The sequence below is a fragment of the Myotis lucifugus genome, unplaced genomic scaffold, assembly GCF_000147115.1.
Source record: "Myotis lucifugus unplaced genomic scaffold, Myoluc2.0 scaffold_97, whole genome shotgun sequence".
NCBI classification, from domain to species: domain Eukaryota; kingdom Metazoa; phylum Chordata; class Mammalia; order Chiroptera; family Vespertilionidae; genus Myotis; species Myotis lucifugus.
The window spans coordinates 2,226,250-2,247,306 of NW_005871145.1; the positions used below are offsets into that span (position 1 = coordinate 2,226,250).

Sequence of the window (21,057 nt, forward strand, 5' to 3'; positions counted from 1 at the left end):
CCAAGGTAATTCCTCCCTTTGTGCTTCAGAGGGGGTTCAGCTGCCTGTGCCCCTCTATAAGCAGTCCTCAGGCCCCTTGCTGCCACTCAGCCTCAGAGTGACCATCAGGAGGGTCTCCATGCAATTTCTAGCAGGTTTTGTGGATGGAGTTAGTGAGAGAGTAGGAGGATGAAAAGAGAGAAATTCAGCATTCTTCCCAATTTGTTTACACTCTCCCCTTTTACACTAAAAGCTGTTACAAGATCTTTGGTTCTGCAAATCAGATTGTTCCCATTTCTCATCAACATTGTTTCTCAATACACAGAGAAAATATTTTCACAAAGGAGTGCTCAAAATATGACATTTCTTGAGACACTAATTAAGAGAGGTAAATACAGGTTTTAAAAACTATGACTAATACTACTTCCCTCCTTTGCAATTCTTTCTTCTCTTACACAGGGCTATAATAAATTACCTCAAGGAGAAAATAAAAAGAACAAGCTTCCAGATCCCAGAAAATACCATGTATGTCCACTCCCAAAAAACAGAGTGTATAGTCCAACCAACCAACCTGCGGGACAGACATTGCTTCCCCTGTTTCTGAAGATGTTATGATGGGAAATATCATAGCTTTATGGTGTGTGTGTGTGTGTGTGTGTGTGTGTGTGTGTGTGTGTGTCCCTGGGGCCCATGTTCCATAAGCTTCCCTAAATAATTGTTGATCTCTGTGGGACATCAACAAGATATTAAGAAAACACCACCATCTTGGGACTCAAATCAGTAATGACTTCTATGAGATATTAACAGGGGAAACTATCCCAAGTTGGTACGTATTACTATAGTCCAATATGACGCTTTGAGAGCTCAGAGTGAATTTCAGGTCATTTTATGCTTCATCCAAGCATTGATCTGTGAACCAGAGATCACACTGATGTTATGAAATCTGTAAATAGGGCTTATAAACTTCGCCTGTCTTATATTCAAAAGCTCCTTCCTTAAGAGTATAGGGTGTGAAAGCACACCAGAGTTCTGCCAAATACCAGAAAGGGGTAGGAACAACCAACCTTCTTGTTGACCAATTTCTATATGCTAGGTACTGTTCTGAATGCAACTATTAAGACATTTTCATCTTCAAGACACTAAATCAAAAAGACATATACATCCATATGTTCATTGCAGCATTATTTGCAATAGACAAGATATGGAAGCCACTTATGTGTCATCAATAAATGGATATATAAGTAAGTGGTGCGTATATACAATGAAATATGATTCAACCATAAAAAAAAATCTTGCCATCTGCAACAACATAGTTGGACCTAGAGGATATTTTGCTGAGCAAAATAAGTCAGACAGAGAAAGACAAATACCATATGACTTCACCTATATGTGGAATCTAAAGAGCAAAATAAATAAATAAACAAAATAAAAACAAGCTCACAGATACAGAGAACATTTTGATGGTTGATAAATGAAAGAGGGATTGGGAGGTTGAGTGAAAAGAATGAAGGGACTGAGAAGTACAGATTGGTAGATACAGAATAGTCACGGGGATGTAAAGTACAGCATAGTACTTTATAATATTTTAATAATATTGTAATAACCATGTATAATGTCAGATGGGCACTAGATTTATCAGGTCTTCACTTAGTACATTATATAAATGTTTAATCACTGGGTTGAACACCTGAAACTAATATAATAGTATATAACAACTATTATTGAAAAATTGAAAAATTATTAAAAAGACAATTAAAAATTTGTTGAGTCATTGACTCATTATTACATTCTGAACTCTTTATTTTGTTAGGCTTTTGTCTACTGAATAAAACTCCTACCTTATTGAAATGTGTCTCCGGAAACTGTCTATTCTGCTATCCAAGGCCAAGTGCAAACAATACCTATTTTATGAAGGCATCTCTCCAAAGTCCCTAAATAGACTTGAACTTTTCTTTCTCTCAAACCCTTTATGATACTTATTTTCTATCTTATACAATGGCCACTTTCTTCATTGCCCTACTGTCAACACTAGAAGTTGAGATCCTTGAAAATGAAGACTATGATATCTTAACTGCTATTTGTATCTTTATAAGAGAAATCCATGTGTTTATTGAAGGCCTAGTCTACTCCAGGCATGTTATATGAAAGAGGGATGAAATTAATGTTTATTGAGATTCTATAAGGTATTCCACATGCTACCTATACTATCTTTTAATCTTTACAATCAGATTAGGAGCCAGCTTATGTTATCTCAAATTTGTAAATGAAAAATTAAAGTGAAAGAAACTGATGATTTTTCTTCAGTAAGAGACAGACTGAATTTTGGTCTCTTTGAATCAAAATCCATGTCCTTTCCACTGTACAACATTAGCTCTTCAATAATTTAAAAAATATCTCTTTAAAATAAACCTTTAAGGACATACTTTATTTGCATGTAGGTACAAACGCTACTAAAACAATATGCTCAACAAGAAAAGACTTTAGTGTCCATTAGCTTGCTGACTGTATCCTTGACATCTTTATTTCTCAGGCTGTAGATCAGGGGGTTCAGCATGGGGATGACCACTGTGTAGAACACAGAGGCCACTTTGACGGTGTGCCTGGAGTTTTGGGAGTTGGGCACACAGTAGAGGAAGAGGATGGTGCCGTGGAAGATGGTGATGGCCGTCAGGTGGGAGGCACAGGTGGAGAAGGCTTTGCGGCGACCGCTGGCTGAATGCATCTTGAGGATGGTGACAAGAATAAATACGTAGGACATGAGAACAATGAGTAGTGTGCTGACCTCATTAAAGGTGGCAAAAATAAAAAGCAGCAACTGGTTGACATAAGTATCAGAGCAAGAGAGGGAGAGCAGTGCAGAGAACTCACAGAAGAAGTGGTTGATTGTGTTGAACCCCTCAAATGATAGCTTGAGAGCAGAACATGTGAGTATCAAGGAGCACGCTACTCCCCATGCATACGATCCGAACACGAGCAATGCACAGAGCTTCTGGGACATGGCAACTGTGTAGAGCAGAGGGTTGCAGATGGCCACGAAGCGGTCATAAGCCATCACAGCCAATAAAAAGGATTCCGTTACCACAAAGGTACAAAAGAAAAAGAATTGTACAACACATCCCAGAAATGAAATGGTTCTGTCTTCTACGACTAGGTTCACCAAGGTCTTGGGGGCAACGATGGAGGAATAGCAGAAATCCACAAACGAGAGGTGGCTGAGGAAAAAGTACATGGGGGTGTGCAGCTTGGGGTTAATTTTGATGATGACAATAATCCCAATATTCCCTACAACAGTGACGCTGTAAATGGCCAGAAAAATCAAGAAGAGGGGGACCTGCAGTTCTGGGTAATCTGAGAAGCCCAAGAGAGTGAACGTGGTCCCACTTTTATTCCTCTCCGACAGTATCATGGTTTCTGTTTCTCAGAATCTGAATGAGTCCTGAAAAGAAAAATATTAAACCAAGTGAGGGTATAAAAAGCTGGGTTAATATTCCTTATCAAACTGGTAAATGAAGCAAAAATATCTTTCAGAATTTCTCTATGGGTTTATTATGCAAGATATGCTGAATGTATAATATTTTTAAGCATGATAACATTTTTAATTTTTCTTTATGTAAAAAATACAATTATTGAATTAATTTTCTAAGTTCTCAATTGTACTGTTTAATATTTAAAAATAGTATGAGCTCAAGGGACTTATGGTATTTTAAATCAAATCCACCCATAACACTTTCAGCTCTCCTTTTTTAATGTCATAAAAGATAAGCCTAACATCACTGATTTTGTCAACCCTGCAATCAGCAATAAAATGAGAAATTTCTAAAATTAATGTTTGCTTCATACATTCACACTGTGACATCAAGAATGAATACTCCTAACACCTTAAATTTGTTCCTTTATTGTTAATTTCATATAGCACTTTAATCTTTTCCTTTGTTACAATATATTTTTATTGATTTCAAAGAGGAAGGGAAAGGGAGAGAGAGATAGAAACATCAATGATGAGGGAGAATCATTGATCAGCTGCCTTCTGCATACTCCACACTGGGATGGAGCCCACAGCCTGGGCTTGAGCCCTGTGACCAGGAATCAAATCGTGACTTCCTGGTTCATAGGTTGACACTCAACCACTGAACCACGCCAGCCAGGCTAATCTCTTCCTTTTTTGATCCAGTAAGTCTGATATAAAAATAAATCTTCACTTTTTTCAGAAAGCATTGTCCTCAATGCATGGAGTCCTAATTGCCAATACTTCCTCACTGCTTGAGAAATAATAAAATTAGGACAGATGATAGATAATCTTTTCTGCTTTCTTATTCTCGAAGTGATAAAACAGAAGCTGGAGAAACCATGACTTTCCCAATGACATGCAAATAAGGAGCATTAAATGGCTATGACTAAATCCTAATTTCCAAACTCCCAGCAATATGTCCATATTTTATGCTGCACTCTGATCCATGTTCAAGGTCTAGATGCTAAGGTATTCCCTTTATTAATAGTCATACGTTATGACAAACTGCAGAAGTTATGTGTATGAGCAGTAGCCCAGTGACAGTATACATCTGAAAGTAGCAGCAATGTGAACTGAGAAAGGGATTTAGGATTTTTTTTTCTCCCAGAAATAACTAACTATAAAGGCTCTGACTTAGAGACTTCCCTTTCCTAGGTTCTCTCTCTCTCTCCCTCTCCTTCCCCCCTCCCTTCAACACCTGTAAAGGAGAATTAAAAACTGCACTAGAAAGTCATTTTATGAGACAAAATAGTAATACAGAATTACACAAGGCAAGGTAAAAGCAGGTTTGTATGGAAAATAATATAATACTTAATAAGTAATAATACAAGAATAAACTCTGTGTTTCTCACACTCACAACTTTACAGGGCAAAAGCCTACTTTTGCCTGACCCTATATTTCTCTAATTGCTGCCTAACACCTCTAAGATCCTCCCATACTAGGAAACCCTCTATCTATTATTTCTAGGAAGGTTTTCTCTGGTCCCACAACCCATGAAATAGCTTCAGATGGCCCATCAGTTGAAGGTGTCAGATCATATGTGAAACTGAGACACTCCAGGGTCCCATCTGCTCATATGCTCATAAATTTGAGTATTAAAGACAACCTCAAAAGACAATCCATCACAAAGTCAGACACTCTCTCACACTTTTTCTTAATACAATTCTTAATTTATCTAAGTCCTTTAAGAATTAATGCTATATTGAATGTAATGTCCCAAAAGCTATTGTTAAACTACTAGTAAATTTTTCTATATGTTTGAATCCGGGAAATATAATAGCTGAAATATTCTTTCTTATAATTTTCCTCCATTTTGTTGTAATTTTTGCTCTCAAGGGCCAATGTGTCCTGCTTTACAATCTTAATTAAAACTGGTATCTTTTAATTTTTTTCACTAGTCTATTTATTCTCTGCTTACTTCATTTTATTTAAATACTTGTGTGTCTACCTTGACTACTGCTCTGAGAAATTATGGAAGCAAGACAATGCCCATTTCCAAAATTCTCCCAGCTCTTCTTACCCCCACCCTAGGCACCTGCTGTTCATGGAGCTGTTACTGGGGAGCTCAGCTGAGCCAGGCCTTCTGATTGCAAAGCTCTGTAGGACAATGGCACATCCTCTGCCTGGCATGTTCAGATATGTGACTCTTGCAGTGACTAAATATTTCTCAAGCACTGCATAGATCTAAAGGGTAAATGTCCCCCTCTCACCTTGTTTTCCAGATACCATACATTGAAATTAATATCAATCTATCTTTTGAATCTTAAACAAACCTGCTGATGGCAAAGGTAGGACCTCTCCTAATGGAAGGGATACATATATTCTTATATCTATAATCACAACCTTTGGGATATGGACCCTAGAGTCTCTCCATTGCCTCATGCTCTTGAGGTCATGAAATAAACAATTAAAATTAATCACCTTTCTCTGATGTTATTCTTGTGTACTGGAAATCTGGAGCAGCACGAGGGGCATTTCATATGAAAATTTATCTTTTAAAGTCACTTCCTCCAGCTCCCTGATCACTCCTATACCTTCCTACAGTTACCAAAATTACGTAATTATAAAGTCGTCATTATCAAATGTTAACTACGTGACTACTATATGCCTAGAATAACCCTCTTCCTCCATACCACCCACTCTAACTATGTTGAAGAAGTGCAAGATCCATCAGTTAGGTCATCATGATTCATTGAGAGTTAAAGCAGAGACATTTACAAAGTTCAATATTCAATCAGAAAAATGATCTAGTCCCCTTCAAATCTCTCCTATTCTATTATCCTTTCCCTCCTCCATCTTCTCCAGCTAGTCAGACCTTCTTGCCACTTTTCAAAAACAAAACAAAACCAAAAAAAGCACACTCATTCCTTATGGCCTTTTTACTATTATCATCTCAGATAATTTCTATAGTGCTTCTTTTACACTGGAATGTTTTCCCTGAAGTGTTTGTTCAAATGCATGTTTGTTTTTTTGTTTGTTTGTTAATTTACCTTTATTGTTGAAAGTATTACAGATGTCCCCCTTTTTCCCAATGACCCCTTCCACCCAGCACCCACCTCTCCCAGGCCTTCACCACACTATTGTCTGTGTCCAGGGGCTATGCATATATGCATATAAACTCACCAGTTAATTGGTTAATCTCTCCCCACCCACCCACCCCGATCTTCTTTCTGAGAATCACCAGTCTTTTCCATGCTTCTATGCCTCTGGATCTATTTTGTTCATCAGTTTATTTTTTTTCACTAGATTCCATATATGAGTGAGATCATGTAGTACTTATCTTTCTCTGACTGGCTTATTTTGCTTAGCATAATACCAGTTCTCTCCATGCTGTCTCAAATGCATTTTTAGTGAGACCTTCAATTACGATGCTATTATACCTCTGGGTTAACCTACTTCTCAATTTAGTGTTTAAAGTACTTACCATGGTTCAAATATATATTTAATGCTTATTGAATTTATTATATATTGTTTGTTCCCTCCTGCTAGAACAAAAGCTCCAGAAAAACAGGGATTGTTTTTATTGCTTTATTTACTGATGTAGTTCAAGCTCCCAATCAGTGGTGACTATCACAAAATACCATGAATCTTTATTGAATAAAAAATACGACCTTCCATGGAACTGGGGATAGAGGCAAACATACTAGAACAATGAGGAATTTGAATGCAGAGAAGAGACAGTTCAGAAAGAATGATAAGAATATTTTTAGAAGGCATTATTAAAACTGGACAGTCAAAATAAAATAAAGCAAATGTCCACTCTGTTGAATTTTCTATCTGTCAGGTTTATTACAATAGAAATCTTAAATTTTCAAAATCAGATACAGCATGGTGAAATTGTCTATAAATGGGAAAGAGTATCTCAAATATGCTCCTTTAGATAATCTTAAAACCAAAGTTTTATCCTGTCCATTCATTCAGCAAACATTTTTGCATACCCATTAAATGCAAGCCTATGCTATTGATATAAGAATAATGCAGACATGAATACATTAAAACTTTTATCTCAAAGGATATATCATCTCTCTGTAGTAACAAGCAATACCATTGAACATAGACTGGTTGAAGAATCTATATTCACTGATCAGAATTAAAAAGGTGACTATTTTTGCAAACTTTTCTTTCTGGTGCAGGAACCAGGGAAAGGAGGTTTGAGCACATAATGAGAATATGTAACTGCACATTCAATCATTCTTTTATTCATTCAAGAAACAAATATTTATTATAGACTTATCCTGAGACAGGTACTATCTTAGGTATTGGGAGAAAAAGAGAGAGAGAATGTCTCTTTATCAACAAATTTATACTTAATGGAGAATACAAAAACAAATAATATGTAATCATTTTCTGGTAATAATTAATGCTGAACTATATATAAATGAAGGAATCATTTTTTTTATTTTCTTGGTGGTGCATTTATTTTTTTTAATCTTTATTGTTAAAAGTATTACATATGTTCCCCTTTTCTCCCCATTGACCCCATCTAGCCTCCCCAGCCACCCACCCCAGGCCTTCACCACAGTATTGTCTGTGTCCATGGGTTATGTATATATGCATACAAGTTCTTTGGTTGATCTCTTAGAGAGGTTAGGTAAGACCACAATGAGATGCTATTTGAGCATAGACTATTATGAAGTTATTCAAATAACTGGGGGAAGAGTGTTGAGTCTGGAGCAAAGAGTACAGAAAATACAACTCATTGTCAAATAGTCAGCTTTTTATGCATCTCAATGATTATGCAGTTTGTGTTTCTGTTCTATACTTTCTAAATCCCTTTATCAAAAATATAACATGGATATTTCAGGATGACATTATCTATGGCAGAAAGAAAAAGAAGGAAACCTATCTGGGTGTATCAATGGGTGTCCTTTAAGATGTATTTATGCAATTAAGTTGGTATTCCTTAGAATACTAACAAAATATGGGATAATACTAGAGTGTTATTGCAGTATTCTTTCATTTAAAAAATTAACATGAAATAATTTCAGATCTTCAGAAATTATCTGGGATGATAGAACCAAAAGCTTTATCAGTGTAATTTTAAACCTTTTATGTGATATAGGTGGTGCTTTTGTCAATTTAATATTTTTCTATTGTTCTTGCCAAGAAATTTTGTATATTTATGTAATCTAAATTTTAAACCTGTACTTAGAGCTCTCTTATGGCATGTGAAATAAAGACGATATCTAATTTTTATCTTTTTCTCACATGGCTATCTATTTGTTCTGATATGACACTGTTTTAATAATAATGTCTATCATTCATTTTAAATTCTATAGAGATAGAATTTCTTCTACAATTTGCTCTGATTTTTAAGGTATTTGTTACTAGATATTTGTGCTTGTTTAGCCATTCATAAAAACATTAGAACAGAAATTCTGAAATATGATTCCTTAATATTTCCTGATAAAATGTATATTACATTCACTCTGATACATATGAACTAGACTAGATAATGCTTAAGACATTCCCAGACCTGATAATACTGGGAATGCAGCCTTTTGAGAAATAATATCCACGCACAGCTAGAAGTATTAAAGTGACTCCAGGAATTGTCATTTCCAAATGACAAAATTAATTTCCATAGCCACAGAGGTATTATAGTGAAAGGGCACTAGATTTGGAGTGAACAGTAAGTTCCTGTCTTAAATCAATCATTTTAGTCATTTCTAGACTAGTTTCTTGATCTTCTGTGTCATCATCCACACAACAGGTGTAAGCATCCTTGCCCAATGCTTATTACCCCTTTTATCAAAAAGCATATCCATCTGTATCTCCCAACAAAGACACCGTGCTTTAGTGACACACAACACAAATACATTTAAAGGCAAGTTACCCATGGTCACTTGCAGTAACAAAGCAGAAAGGCCTTTTCTAAGGTGAGTAAAGATGATCCTCTCAGCTTTGTAGTATTTTTATGTGTGGGTTGTTTTTTTTTATAGAATTTGAAGACATAAATGTTTTGCAGATCAAAATCCTATGGAATCCGTCCCAAAGTTAACTTTTCTGGCATCATCAAGGGATTTGAGCTAACCAATACACAATATATTAACATCACACCCACCTATAAAAACCTCATGCAAATATATGCTATTTTAGACGGGTTATAGGCTCTGCTCCTATTGTTCATTGGGATTGAAAACACCTTTTGAGGTTGGTTCAGTGGGATGGAACTTTTGTGTCTATGAATTTCCAGAAGGCATCCTTCACGTCTTTATTCCTCAGGCTGTAGATCAGAGGGTTCAGCATGGGGTTGACCACTGTGTAAAAGACAGAGGCCACTTTGACCGTTTGCCGAGAGTTTTGGGAGTTGGGCACACAGTAGAGGGAAAGGATGGTCCCATGGAAGATGGTGATGGCCGTCAGGTGGGAGGCACAGGTGGAGAAGGCTTTGCGACGCCCGCTGGCAGAACGGATATTCAGTACAGTCACAAAAATAAAAGCATAGGAAGTGAGTATAATCAGTAGCGTGCTCACCTCATTGAAGGTAGCAAAACCAAAGAGCAGCAGGTGGGGAATGTGTGTATCAGAGCTCGAGACGGCAATGAGAGCGGTATATTCACAGAAAAAGTGGTTGATTACATTATATCCAAAAAAATTAAGTTGGAGAGCATAACAAAGGAGTACCAAGGGGCCAAACATGCCCCAGAAATATGACCCAGCCACCAGCAAGACACAGAGCCTTAGTGACATGGCCACTGAATAGAGTAGAGGATTGCAAATGGCCACAAAGCGGTCATAGGCCATCACTGCCAACAAAAAGGACTCAGTCACCACAGCAGCGCAGGATAGGAAGTACTGCAACATGCAGCTAGCATAGAAGATACTTTTATCAGCCATGACCAAGTTCTCAAGCAGCTTGGGCGTAATGATGGAAGAGTAACAAAAATCAACAAAAGAAAGGTGACTAAGGAAAAAGTACATGGGGGTGTGAAACTTGGGGTTAATCTTGATGATCATTATCATTCCGAGGTTGCCTACCACGGTGACGATGTACATGATCAGAAACACGAGGAACAGGGGGATCTGAAGCTCTGGGTAATCTGTGAAACCCAAGAGGACAAAGATTGTCTCCACACTCATATTTCTTGCAGCCATCACTACGGTACATTTGAAGGGCGGGGTGAGGGAAGAGAATTGTTTCTGTCAAAGAAATGTATGGCAGTAAGCAACAAATATATCATGAATTTCTACGGTAGACCAAAGAAAATTATAAAAAAAGAGTTTTGGGTCCTAGTTTATTCCATACAGAACATGTCTCATGCAGATTATTGCTACAGGTATAACAAGCCATGCTGAGTCTCTAAAACATCTTTGCATTTCCATTGCAATTTGTGTTTTCATAAGAAATGCTTATCAAATCACAGTGTGTACATCCACACTGACTAGTAGCATAATATGCACTCCGCTGATAAAAATGTTTGCACATAGGTAAATGCATAGTGAGTCTGGGGGGGGGGGGAGTGAAATGTTTGCCTCAAAAAAGAACATACAATGCTGCTGTGTTCTGCCTGTACACATAAATCAACTAAAATCTTCAAGAGAATATGTTTCTATTCTAAGGATAAAGTAAATAATAGAGAAATCTAGGAAAATGTATCAATCCCAACTTAGCACCTTTTGTTTAGAAAAGGCGACTTCTTTCATTGAATACCTTAGCTACTGAGGGGTTGAGGAGAACGATGGCTCCTTTTGACCTCTGAGTATAGTATACACTTTATTAGGGTTTATAGCCTAAGAGTTAGCTTCTATTACAGCCCAGACATTGTATAGATACATCTCTTAAGGGTCTCAAGATTTACCACGTAGAGTTCTCTCAGAATTAATTAATACTCTTTCTTGTGAAAGTTTATATACCAATAGAAAGTGCATATAAGGAGGATATGAGTATATATCTATTTCCAGGTAGAAAGTTTACTCTGTTCTTTGTGAAAAGGTTGTCAATGGACTTGAAGCCAAATATTTCCACAAGTGTTAACTTCTTTCTTTAATGTAAATAAACTCAGAATTGGATAGCATTTACAGTGACTTACTATCAAAAGAAAACCCTATCATCACATTTGGAAAATATGTTCACTGTTTCATAGAAACCTGAATAAACTTACCTGCTACAGAGGAACAGGCCACCACCCTCCTGTTCTCATAAGCGGAGTGTAACGGAGGCATCAAGGCCCTTACATCTAACTTGTAGCCCCAGGGACTCAAACCCTGGAGAATCCCTAGCAACTTATTTCTCACAAGCATCAAAACAGGTAATTAAGGCAAATTCCAAGTCCCTTGTGTCATTTTTAATGACTAGAATTTCTTTGAAATTACACAGAAAAACTGCTGCTTGAAATGAACTATCAGCCTTTGTTTGCACGCAACCAAGCGCCCTCTAGAATTAATAAAGCTAAGGTATAGCCATAGTTCTCAAATTCTGCCTCCTCTACACCAAAATTCAGTAGGCCTCTTTTGATTTGGTGGACAGCATACACCCATTTTAGGCAAGTTACTCCAACCCATTTACAAAGTTACTCAAAATATAGTCCATTTTTTGTGAATCCCAAAACAAGTCCAGTCTGCCATGCCAGCTTCTGTGTTATTTTGAACAAATGACCTGATTATATGATTGTCCTTGAAGTGTATTCACAGATAAGGATTGTGCAGAACTTTAGAAAGCCCCTATAGTGAATTACAGATTAGACCACTAGAATTTTAAAACAAAGCAGCAACTTCCACAGCAGATAACTATTCACCTTTTGAGAAACAGCTTCTGACTTTTTAATGGACCCTAATAGGGACTAAATGTGTGACCATAGGCTACCACGTTACTATGCGACCTACACTTCTTCAGCTGGGCGTTGTCTAGCCCACCAACCCATAACATTAGGCATACACAGCAGTCGATAGCATTCCTGTTCCTGAAGACACAAGTAATTTACATGAGTAAGTGGTTCAGGTGCCTATGATCCATGCTATTGTTGCTTTGTCCTTCAAAGACTGAACTTATAATGTATCCTCATGAGGAATTTATGACAACCTGAATATGGAAGAAAGCATTGGGGCTTCATTTTTAGATGATTCTACAAAAATGGACACTATAGTCCTGTCCTAGGGTGTCCCTGAAGGACAGTGGTGAAGAACAACTCACCTAGTATTCAGAAATTCAAACAGTGCGCCTGGAATATTGGACTAGCCTTTCACACCTCAGTTATGGGACAAGCTCTGTTGGCAATACTTTCGAGGGATGGAGTAAAGGCCTCCAGAATGTGTTATATGTTCTAAATCTGCAACCAGTATACAACTGCTATTTTTCCAGTAATTTATGAGACCCAGAATTTATGGGTGAGGGGTGGAAATGGGAGTGGTTCTTCTACCTGTTAATCCATAATGATCCACCAGCTAAATCTCTGCTTCCCATAGGGGAACCATGAGCTGTAGTAGTTTAGAGGAGCGATAATTCCACTAGGCAGCACAGGGATTGATCCAGCAAATTAGAATTGTGACTTGTTTTAGCAAGAAAATGTGTTGGGAGTGAGGTTAAATAGATTGTGGAGCAGAGGCACCAAGATGCCTTATAGCTTCTACTTCAGGTCTCTCCAAATACTGTTCAGAGGTTGCTACATAAGGCAGCCAGGGTAACCTACTATCGAAAGAGACTTCATGGGAAAACACTGAGGCACCCAGCCAACAGCCAGCACCATGTCACCTAACAAAACAGTGGCATCATTTTGGAAGTTTAGACCCAGAAGCTCCCAAATGATTGCAGCCATGTAATGAGGCCAGGTGTAGCTCTCGGCCAGAAGAATGAGGTACAGCTTCTGGGACATGGTAACTGTGTAAGGTAGAAACTTACAAAAGTCAGGAAGTGGTTATAAACCAACACTACTAAGGATGACTTTTTTCTTTTTCTTTTTCTTTTTCTTTTTTTTTGAATTGCATGTGCTTTAGGAGGTAAGAGCGAACAGAAGAATGCATCTTTTGTGCACTACATATCCCCTTAAACGAGTCTGAATATTATGATAAAGTTATGTGGAAACCTGGTTTAAAACTGAAGAAAATTAAAAATAAAATCTGTGTTTACTTTATGTTTTACAATTGCCTGCTTGCTCACACATATAAGACGAAGTTTTGTGGTATATCTTTATGGTATAAAGTGAAGTCAGAAAGTTTTATTCAAGATCAACACACAGGGTTAAGACCAGCAGATGAATAATCAACATAGAGTACATTTTAATCAAACCAGTTGCAATAATGCTGTACTTGTCTGGCAGATATTCCATGCAGGTAAAATGTGTAATTAATTAAAAGTTAACCTTTAAAAAAATAAAAATTATGCAAGCTATTTCTGAAACATATTGTGATAGCCTCTGTGTTAACAAATAGAATTACAAAATCAAGTTTAACACATCAGATTGCAAGATTAATATCTACAGATTTCTCATTTTTTATAATCCTTCTAGAAATTTCTATAAAATCAACATTTTAGTTGATATTCAGAGTCATCATGTTTAACACCACTTCCCACACTATAATAAAAGTACATGAGGCCCTGTGGAGAGACTCAAGAAGTTGACCAGATCTGAGAGATTGTGTCTCTAGGCTCTCATTGCTAATCTTCTATATTCACACTCCTAGCTATAATATTTCAGAATTCGTCTATAACCTCAACATTCCCATTGCTTAAATGGAATTAAAGAATGATTTAAAAATAATTCACCATGCCAACTTAGAGTCAAGAAATTTGGATTTTATGGTCTCATATTTACTGTTAAGTAAATTTCCTAGAGTTGCTACAGTAAATTGCCCCAACGTTGGTTGTGTAAAACAATGGAAATTTTCTCATACTTCTGGAGACCAGAAGCCTGAAATCAAGGTGCTGGCAGGGTATGCACCCTTTGAAGATGCTAGGAGAGAATCCTTTGCATCATCCAGATTCTGGTGGTTCCTGGACTGCCTTGGCTGGTGGCAGCAAAATGCCAATCTCTGCTTCCATCGTCTCTAAGCCTTCTTCCCTGTGTGTGTCCTTGGGTTCTTTTCTCAATAAGAACATGATCATTTGGATTTGAGCCTATTCCAGTATAATCTCATCTCAATCTTTACATTAACTACATCTTCAAAGAGCCTATTCTCAAATAGTGTCACATTCTGAGCTTCTGGATGGACATGGATATTTTGGGGGCATTATTCAACCTACAACACTATGTCACTTTACTTATAACTCACACTGAAATGAACAGAAATCAAATTATCACATAAGTAGTGAGACTTAAAATTCTGGTGAATTGACTAAGTAATTTAAATCATCATCTCTACTAGAAGCACTGAACAATTCTCAATATAGTAAATCAAATTCCTCTTGGAAATATAAATCTTCAACAAAATTGTATTGAGCGATGAATTAATTTCCTGACACTCTCCTTCACAACTTTGTTTCTGAGGCTGTATATCAGAGGGTTCAGCATAGGAATTACCACTGTATAAAATACAGAACCTACTTTGATTATGAGCCTTGAGTTTTTGGAGTTGGGTACACAATAAAGGAACAGGAGAGTCCCATGGAAAATGGTGATGGTGGTCAGGTGGGAGGCGCAAGTGGAGAAGGCTTTTTGGCGCCCACTAGCTAAAGGCATTTTTATGACAGTGACAAAGATGAAAACATAAGTAGTGAGAATGATTACCAGGCTGCTCACCTCATTGAATACGGCCATGGCAAAGCAAAGCACTTGGCTGATGTAGGGATCAGAGCAGGAGACAGAAACAATGGCAGAGTGCTCACAGAAAAAATTATTTATGATGTTAGACCCACAGAAGGATAATGCCTGGAGAAAATAGGTGAGTGGCAGGGAAAATACTATTCCCAGGGTGTAGGGTCCAGCTACTAGTGACGCACAGAGCTTTGGGGACATGACTACCGTGTAGAGCAGAGGGCTACACACGGCCACAAATCGGTCATAGGCCATCACTGCCAACATGAATGTTTCTGCCACCGCAAATAAACAAGCCAAGAAGAATTGCATGATGCATCCTGGGAAAGAGATGGTTCTCTCTTCCACAACCAAGTTCTCCAAAAGCTTGGGTGTAATTGTAGTGGAATAACAGAAATCTACAAAGGACAAGTGGCTGAGGAAAAAGTACATGGGGGTGTGGAGTTGGGGACTGGTCCTGATGATCATGATCATGCCCAGGTTTCCCAGCACAGTGACCATGTAGACGATCAGGAATGCCAGGAACAGGGGCACCTGGAGATCTGGAAAATCTGAGAAGCCCAAGAGAGTGAATGTGGCTCCGGCACTCCGATTTCCTTCAGCTAACAACATGGTTGTTGCTGGAGAACATCTGAAATAATGATAAAAATAACAACAATGATAATAATGACAGTGCATTTATATAACAGTTACCATGTGGCAGGGAAAAACATTAAGCTCTATTAACTTCTTTTTTGTCCTTATTGTGAAAGTATTACAGATGTTCCCTCTTTTCCATTATTATGCTGAACGAAATAAGCCAGCCAGAGAAAAGTAAATATCACATGATCTCACTTATATGTGGAATCTAAAGAACAAAATAAGCTATATTAACTTTCATCTCCAAACAGCATTGGAGGCGATAATAGTTCTATTTGCATGTGCAGCTTATGAAGAGATGGTTCTGTCTCCCACAGACCATGAGTTGAACCATAATGTTCAACCTGAGGATCACAAGAAAGGTAGCATCTGTGAGTCACCACAAGAATTTCCAAGCTTTGAAAAAATAATGGATATTGAAGGAATATAATCCTGTATATCTTCAAGCTCTTGATTAATGAATCCTGACGCTATAATAATTGGCTTAGTGTTCTACAATGTGGCAACCTGATAAAATAATGAAGTTACAGCTTTGACATGTTGTTCCCTCACACATCTGTTTTCTTTCCTACATAAGTGTTTTTCTCACTGTCATTGATGCTGTTCACATACTGTTAAATGGCTATTATTTTTATTTATAATTTTATTAGGCATATTAGAGCATTAAATGCTCATAGGATCTCTGAATTGGATCTCTGAATTGGAAAGCAACTTAAAATGTATTTTGCTCTCTAGAGCAGTGGTCGGCAAACTCATTAGTCAACAGAGCCAAATATCAACAGTACAACGATTAAAATTTCTTTTGAGAGCCAAATTTTTTAAACTTAAACTATATAGGTAGGTACATTGTTATTTACTTAATTAGGGTACTCCTAAGGCTTAGGAAGAGCCACACTCAAGGGGCCAAAGAGCCGCATGTGGCTTGCGAGCCGCAGTTTGCTAACCATGGCTCTAGAGGAAGCTAGAGAATATGGTAATAGTTACCAATGGTTACATAATCACCCTCAAAATTTCCTGCCACTCTAAGTATTGTAGATGGGTTTTGATTAAAGTTACATATGTTATTATCTTGTTTGGAGTCATGCAATCTTTGTTATATTTGTATATGTGATTTTGAGAAAGCAAAAGCAACTTGTACTCACAGCAGTTCATAATTGCAGAAATATCCTTAATCATTTAACAATTTTTTTCTTTTTCTTTTGCAGTTTATTTTGGGTTCCCTTCCTTTGCAACTAAAGATTCATGATAAATCACACGTTATCTCATTTAACCCTGCAACAAGTTTTTGTTTGTTTTCTTTTTAAATATATTTTTATTGTTGATAGTATTACAGATATCTCCCATTCACCTCCCCCTCCCTTTACCATTAACCAATAGCATGAACATGTCTGAAATGTTCAGGTTAATATAAGACAATTAGTATGAATCTCATAAACAAAGATGCCGTTTTAGTTTTGCCTGACCAGATCAAGGTAAAAAGAAACTGTTATACCCTTCATAGCTAAATGCCCCTTGTGCCATTCCAAACATGTATTTTCTACATGAGGAAAAGTGAATCAGCAGGCACAAGGAGTTAATGACAGATCAGCATGATTTAAAAAGCATGGTTTTGAAAACGTATATTTAAATTCAGTTTCAGGCTTTGTCATGTACTGTGTGATCTTCGGTGAATTACTGGAATTGTCTAAGCCTCAATTTCTTTATCAATAATATTGACATGGTAATAGATATTTCATAGGTGTGTAAAAATTAAATTAGGAAATGATATTAATATACTGAGCACAAAATCTGGTAATCATGGAATCCAGGAGATGCAGATTTCTCTATCCTCACCTCTTTTTATCCTTAGTACTATGACTAAATGGCATTATTTTTAAACCCTGATATTATTTTTTTAATCTAAGAAACAGATCAAGGATGAAAGTGGGCAGCAATGAATATCTAGGTACAATTTGGAATGTCTAAGTCTAGCTCAGCTCTTTCCTGGATCTCCCCTTGGCCCTATTTGTCTTAATTCACCAATTACTCTGCTTCCACAAGTTGTCTCTGTTTTCCCCTTTGCTTTCTCGTTATTATCTGACTCTTTCTTGTCCTCTGTTTACAACCACAGATTGGTGCCTTTGGGAGGCTTAGCAAACTGCAATCGTTCTCGGGTGAATTATGGTAGCTGGTACCAGCCAGCTTCCCTGCTGCCGGACTGCACTGTGAGAGCATCAATTTCTTCTTCCCTTGATTACAGTGATTATCATAACAGGCTTTGCTCTGAAAACTTTGATTTCTTCCTAGTAGCTAATTTATCAAATCTAAATTCTTCTGCTCAGTTTTACCTAAAGCCTTATCCTAGCTATCCCCCAGTAAGTCAACCTTCTTTATTCATGCCAAATAAATGAGAGAGAACACAAGATAGGTCACAGAGCCTGAAACCAACTCACCTGAAGATTCTGTATTTTGCTATTAATAGTCTCCAAGGAAGTTCCCACTCAGAATTCAAAATTATTTTAAATCTAAAGAAGTTGGTAAATATGAAAGAAGTTTACAATAAATTTTAATTGTTGCAATGGCAACATTTTTCTTTCTTAATGTTCAGAAAAACAGAGAGATAGAGAGATTGAAATTGATTTGGAAACTGAATCTGACTCCCAGAACTTATGTAGGGCTTATGTATACTTCCATGACCTTGGGGATTTTGACCCTAGAGAATCTTTAATGAATTATTTCTTTTTATATCACAAACTCACAAATTAGATTGAATGCTCTCCTGTATGTATTTTTTATAAGAATGCAATTTCTTCTAAATCACTGGAGATGATGCTTCATTAAGCCTACCTTATAAATTTCTTTTAAAAATGTAATTATATAAAATATACAAATTGATGTAGAAAATATGGTGACTAAAGTAAACTGCAAATGGAAAAATAAATAAGCTAAAATGCAACTATTGAGAGATCATTTCTGTTAACATTTGCTGTGCGATTTTTCTATCTTTTCTATGCATAATGTGTTTGTGTGTGTGTGTGTGTGTGAGCACACACGTGCATGCATGCATTGACATGCATAAATAATATAACTTTTATTATGCCTTTTTCATTTCACATAAAATAATCATTATTGTTCTTGGAAACATTGATTTATTTTTTGAAATTAATGTGTTATCTTCCATATATGAGCAATCTACCCTTTCAAGCTTATATTAACCGAATTGAATAATATAATCTCTTTGTCCCTATACCATCTTAAAAATGAAAAATATATTTTAGAAGCATGTTTAGCTCCCTAAAGCCACTGGGTACCAACCAATCCATTGGTCTCACTATGCCCAAATACCACCCAATTAGATTCATGTAAGTTTTCCCTGGGCCCTCAACAACCAACTCATCATTGCCACACTCTCTACAGGAACCCAACACAACAGAAGCTATTTTCTTACTTCATTTTTATTGTTGACACTGTTACAGATATCCACATCCCCCCTTTGCCCACCTCCACCCAACCCCCACTCCCCCTTCTCTCTGGCCATCACCACATTACTGTCTGTGTTTATGGGTTATGCATTTATGTTCCTTGGCTAATTTTGTCACCTTCTTTCATCAAGCCCCCTCCCCCACCTGATTCCTCTCTCCTCTGAGATCAACAGAGGCTATTGATCATGGGGAATAGAATTATTTATTGTAATGGCATGGCCTTGCTCCAGAATCCTAGTGGGTCTGCATTGTTACTCCCCCCCATAGGATTGACTTGAGTCCACACTGCATCTGTTCCTCATCACTGACACCTCTATACCCTGGACCAGCTCTGGACCCAATTTCTGCACCAGAGTGACTCAAAGCTAGCAACTTTCTATGTTACTTGGTATATGAGCTTTCTATGCTACCTGACAAATTACCATCTATTCAGTGGCTTAAACTAATACACATATTTTATATCACACTTTCTGTAGGGCAGCAGTCTGGGCACCACTTGGCTGGGCTTTCTGGACTCCATAGAGAGTCATTAGGGTACAAATTAGGTGTCAGCCAGAGCTGTAGTCTCATAAGAAGATTAGTTAGAGAAAGCAGAACACTATTTTATTTAATTCTGTTTACCAGTCAGCAGAGGAGGGTGTGCAGAGCCTATATGGGGCAAGGGTGTACTTCAAGTGCTCAGCTTGGGTGATAAGGGAGACTGTGCTACTGAATCCTATAGAACTACTACATTAGGCTACTCTACCAAGCCTGGGAGACATAGAAGCTCTACCTAATACATAAAAACAAACACAGGGAGGCTGCCAACATGAGGAGACAAAGAAACATGTCTCAAATGAAAGAAGAGAATAAAACTCCAGAAAAAATAACTAAACAAAATTGAGACATGCAATCTTCTAATTGCAGAATGCAAAACACTGGTTATAAGGATGCTCAATGAATTTAGTGAGAACCTCAACAGTATTAAAAAAAGAACCAGCCAGAAATGAAGGATACACTAACTGAAATAAATGACAATTTACAGGGAATCAACAGTAGACTAGATGTAGTCAAACCAAATCAGTGATTTTGAATATAAGGAAGCAAAAAACACCCAATCAGAACAGGAAAAAGAAAAAAAATAATCCCCCAAAAATGAGGCTAGGGTTAAAAGCATCTGGGATAATATCAAGTGTACCAACATTTGCATCATGAGAATGCTAGAAGGAGAATAGAGGGAGCAAGAAATTTAAAACATATTTGAAAAAAATAAAAGACAGAAAACTTCCCTAACCTGGTGAAGAAAATAGACATACAAGTCCAGGAAGCACAGAGTCTCACTCAAGATGAACCAAAAGAGGCCCACACCAAGCCAAGACACATCATAATTAAAATGCAAAGTTTAAAGACAGAGAATCTTAAAAGCAGCAAGAGAAAAGCAGTTAGTAATCTACAAAGGAGCTTCCATAAGACTGTCAGCTGATTCATCAACAGAAAATTTGCAGGCCAGAAGGGATTGGCAAGGAATATCAAAAGTGATGAAAAGCAAATACCTATAACCAAGATTACTCTACCCAAAGGGTGTTCTTTAAGAGGAAGAAGAAAAATATATATCAAAAATATGAACAATAAAATGGCAACAAATACATATATATCAATAATTGAATCTAAAAAAAAAATAAACAAACAAGCAGAACAGAAACAGACTCATAGAGAACATTTTGGTGGTGGCCAGATGAGTGGGAGGTTGAGGAGATGGATGAAAAGGTGAAGGGATGAAGAAGTCCAAATTAGTTGTTA

General features: G+C 37.1%; 3 protein-coding genes across 3 annotated transcripts; all 3 read right to left on the reverse strand.

The window, feature by feature from the left end:
• Nucleotides 1–2,425: 2,425 nt before the first annotated feature.
• On the reverse strand, nucleotides 2,426–3,402 carry LOC102440192 (olfactory receptor 5D18). Its single transcript, XM_006091930.1, has one exon. The coding sequence runs from the start codon at nucleotides 3,383–3,385 to the stop codon at nucleotides 2,444–2,446; it is 942 nt and encodes a 313-aa protein (XP_006091992.1). The 5' UTR covers nucleotides 3,386–3,402; the 3' UTR covers nucleotides 2,426–2,443.
• A 6,245-nt stretch (nucleotides 3,403–9,647) lies between these two features.
• Nucleotides 9,648–13,300, reverse strand: LOC102435741 (olfactory receptor 5D14). The gene is made up of 2 exons (XM_006092079.1): nucleotides 13,118–13,300; nucleotides 9,648–10,631 (listed from the first exon to the last, which is right to left on the reverse strand). Exons 1-2 carry the CDS (start codon nucleotides 13,298–13,300, stop codon nucleotides 9,648–9,650), a joined length of 1,167 nt encoding a protein of 388 aa, XP_006092141.1.
• A 1,545-nt stretch (nucleotides 13,301–14,845) lies between these two features.
• LOC102436059 (olfactory receptor 5D13-like) lies at nucleotides 14,846–15,790 on the reverse strand. The gene has a single exon (XM_006092080.1). It carries the CDS (start codon nucleotides 15,788–15,790, stop codon nucleotides 14,846–14,848), a length of 945 nt encoding a protein of 314 aa, XP_006092142.1.
• Between the last annotated feature and the right edge of the window lie 5,267 nt (nucleotides 15,791–21,057).

Bases quoted from the DNA above. Each gene is read 5' to 3' on its own strand.
- LOC102440192 (XM_006091930.1), bottom strand. From the start codon at position 3,385: ATGATACTGTCGGAGAGGAATAAAAGTGGGACCACGTTCACTCTCTTG.
- LOC102435741 (XM_006092079.1), bottom strand. From the start codon at position 13,300: ATGTCCCAGAAGCTGTACCTCATTCTTCTGGCCGAGAGCTACACCTGG. The intron at 10,632-13,117 runs GTAGGTTACCCT...TTTCTTTGACAG, and splicing joins CCATGAAGTCTCTTTCGATA to AAACAATTCTCTTCCCTCAC.
- LOC102436059 (XM_006092080.1), bottom strand. From the start codon at position 15,790: ATGTTGTTAGCTGAAGGAAATCGGAGTGCCGGAGCCACATTCACTCTC.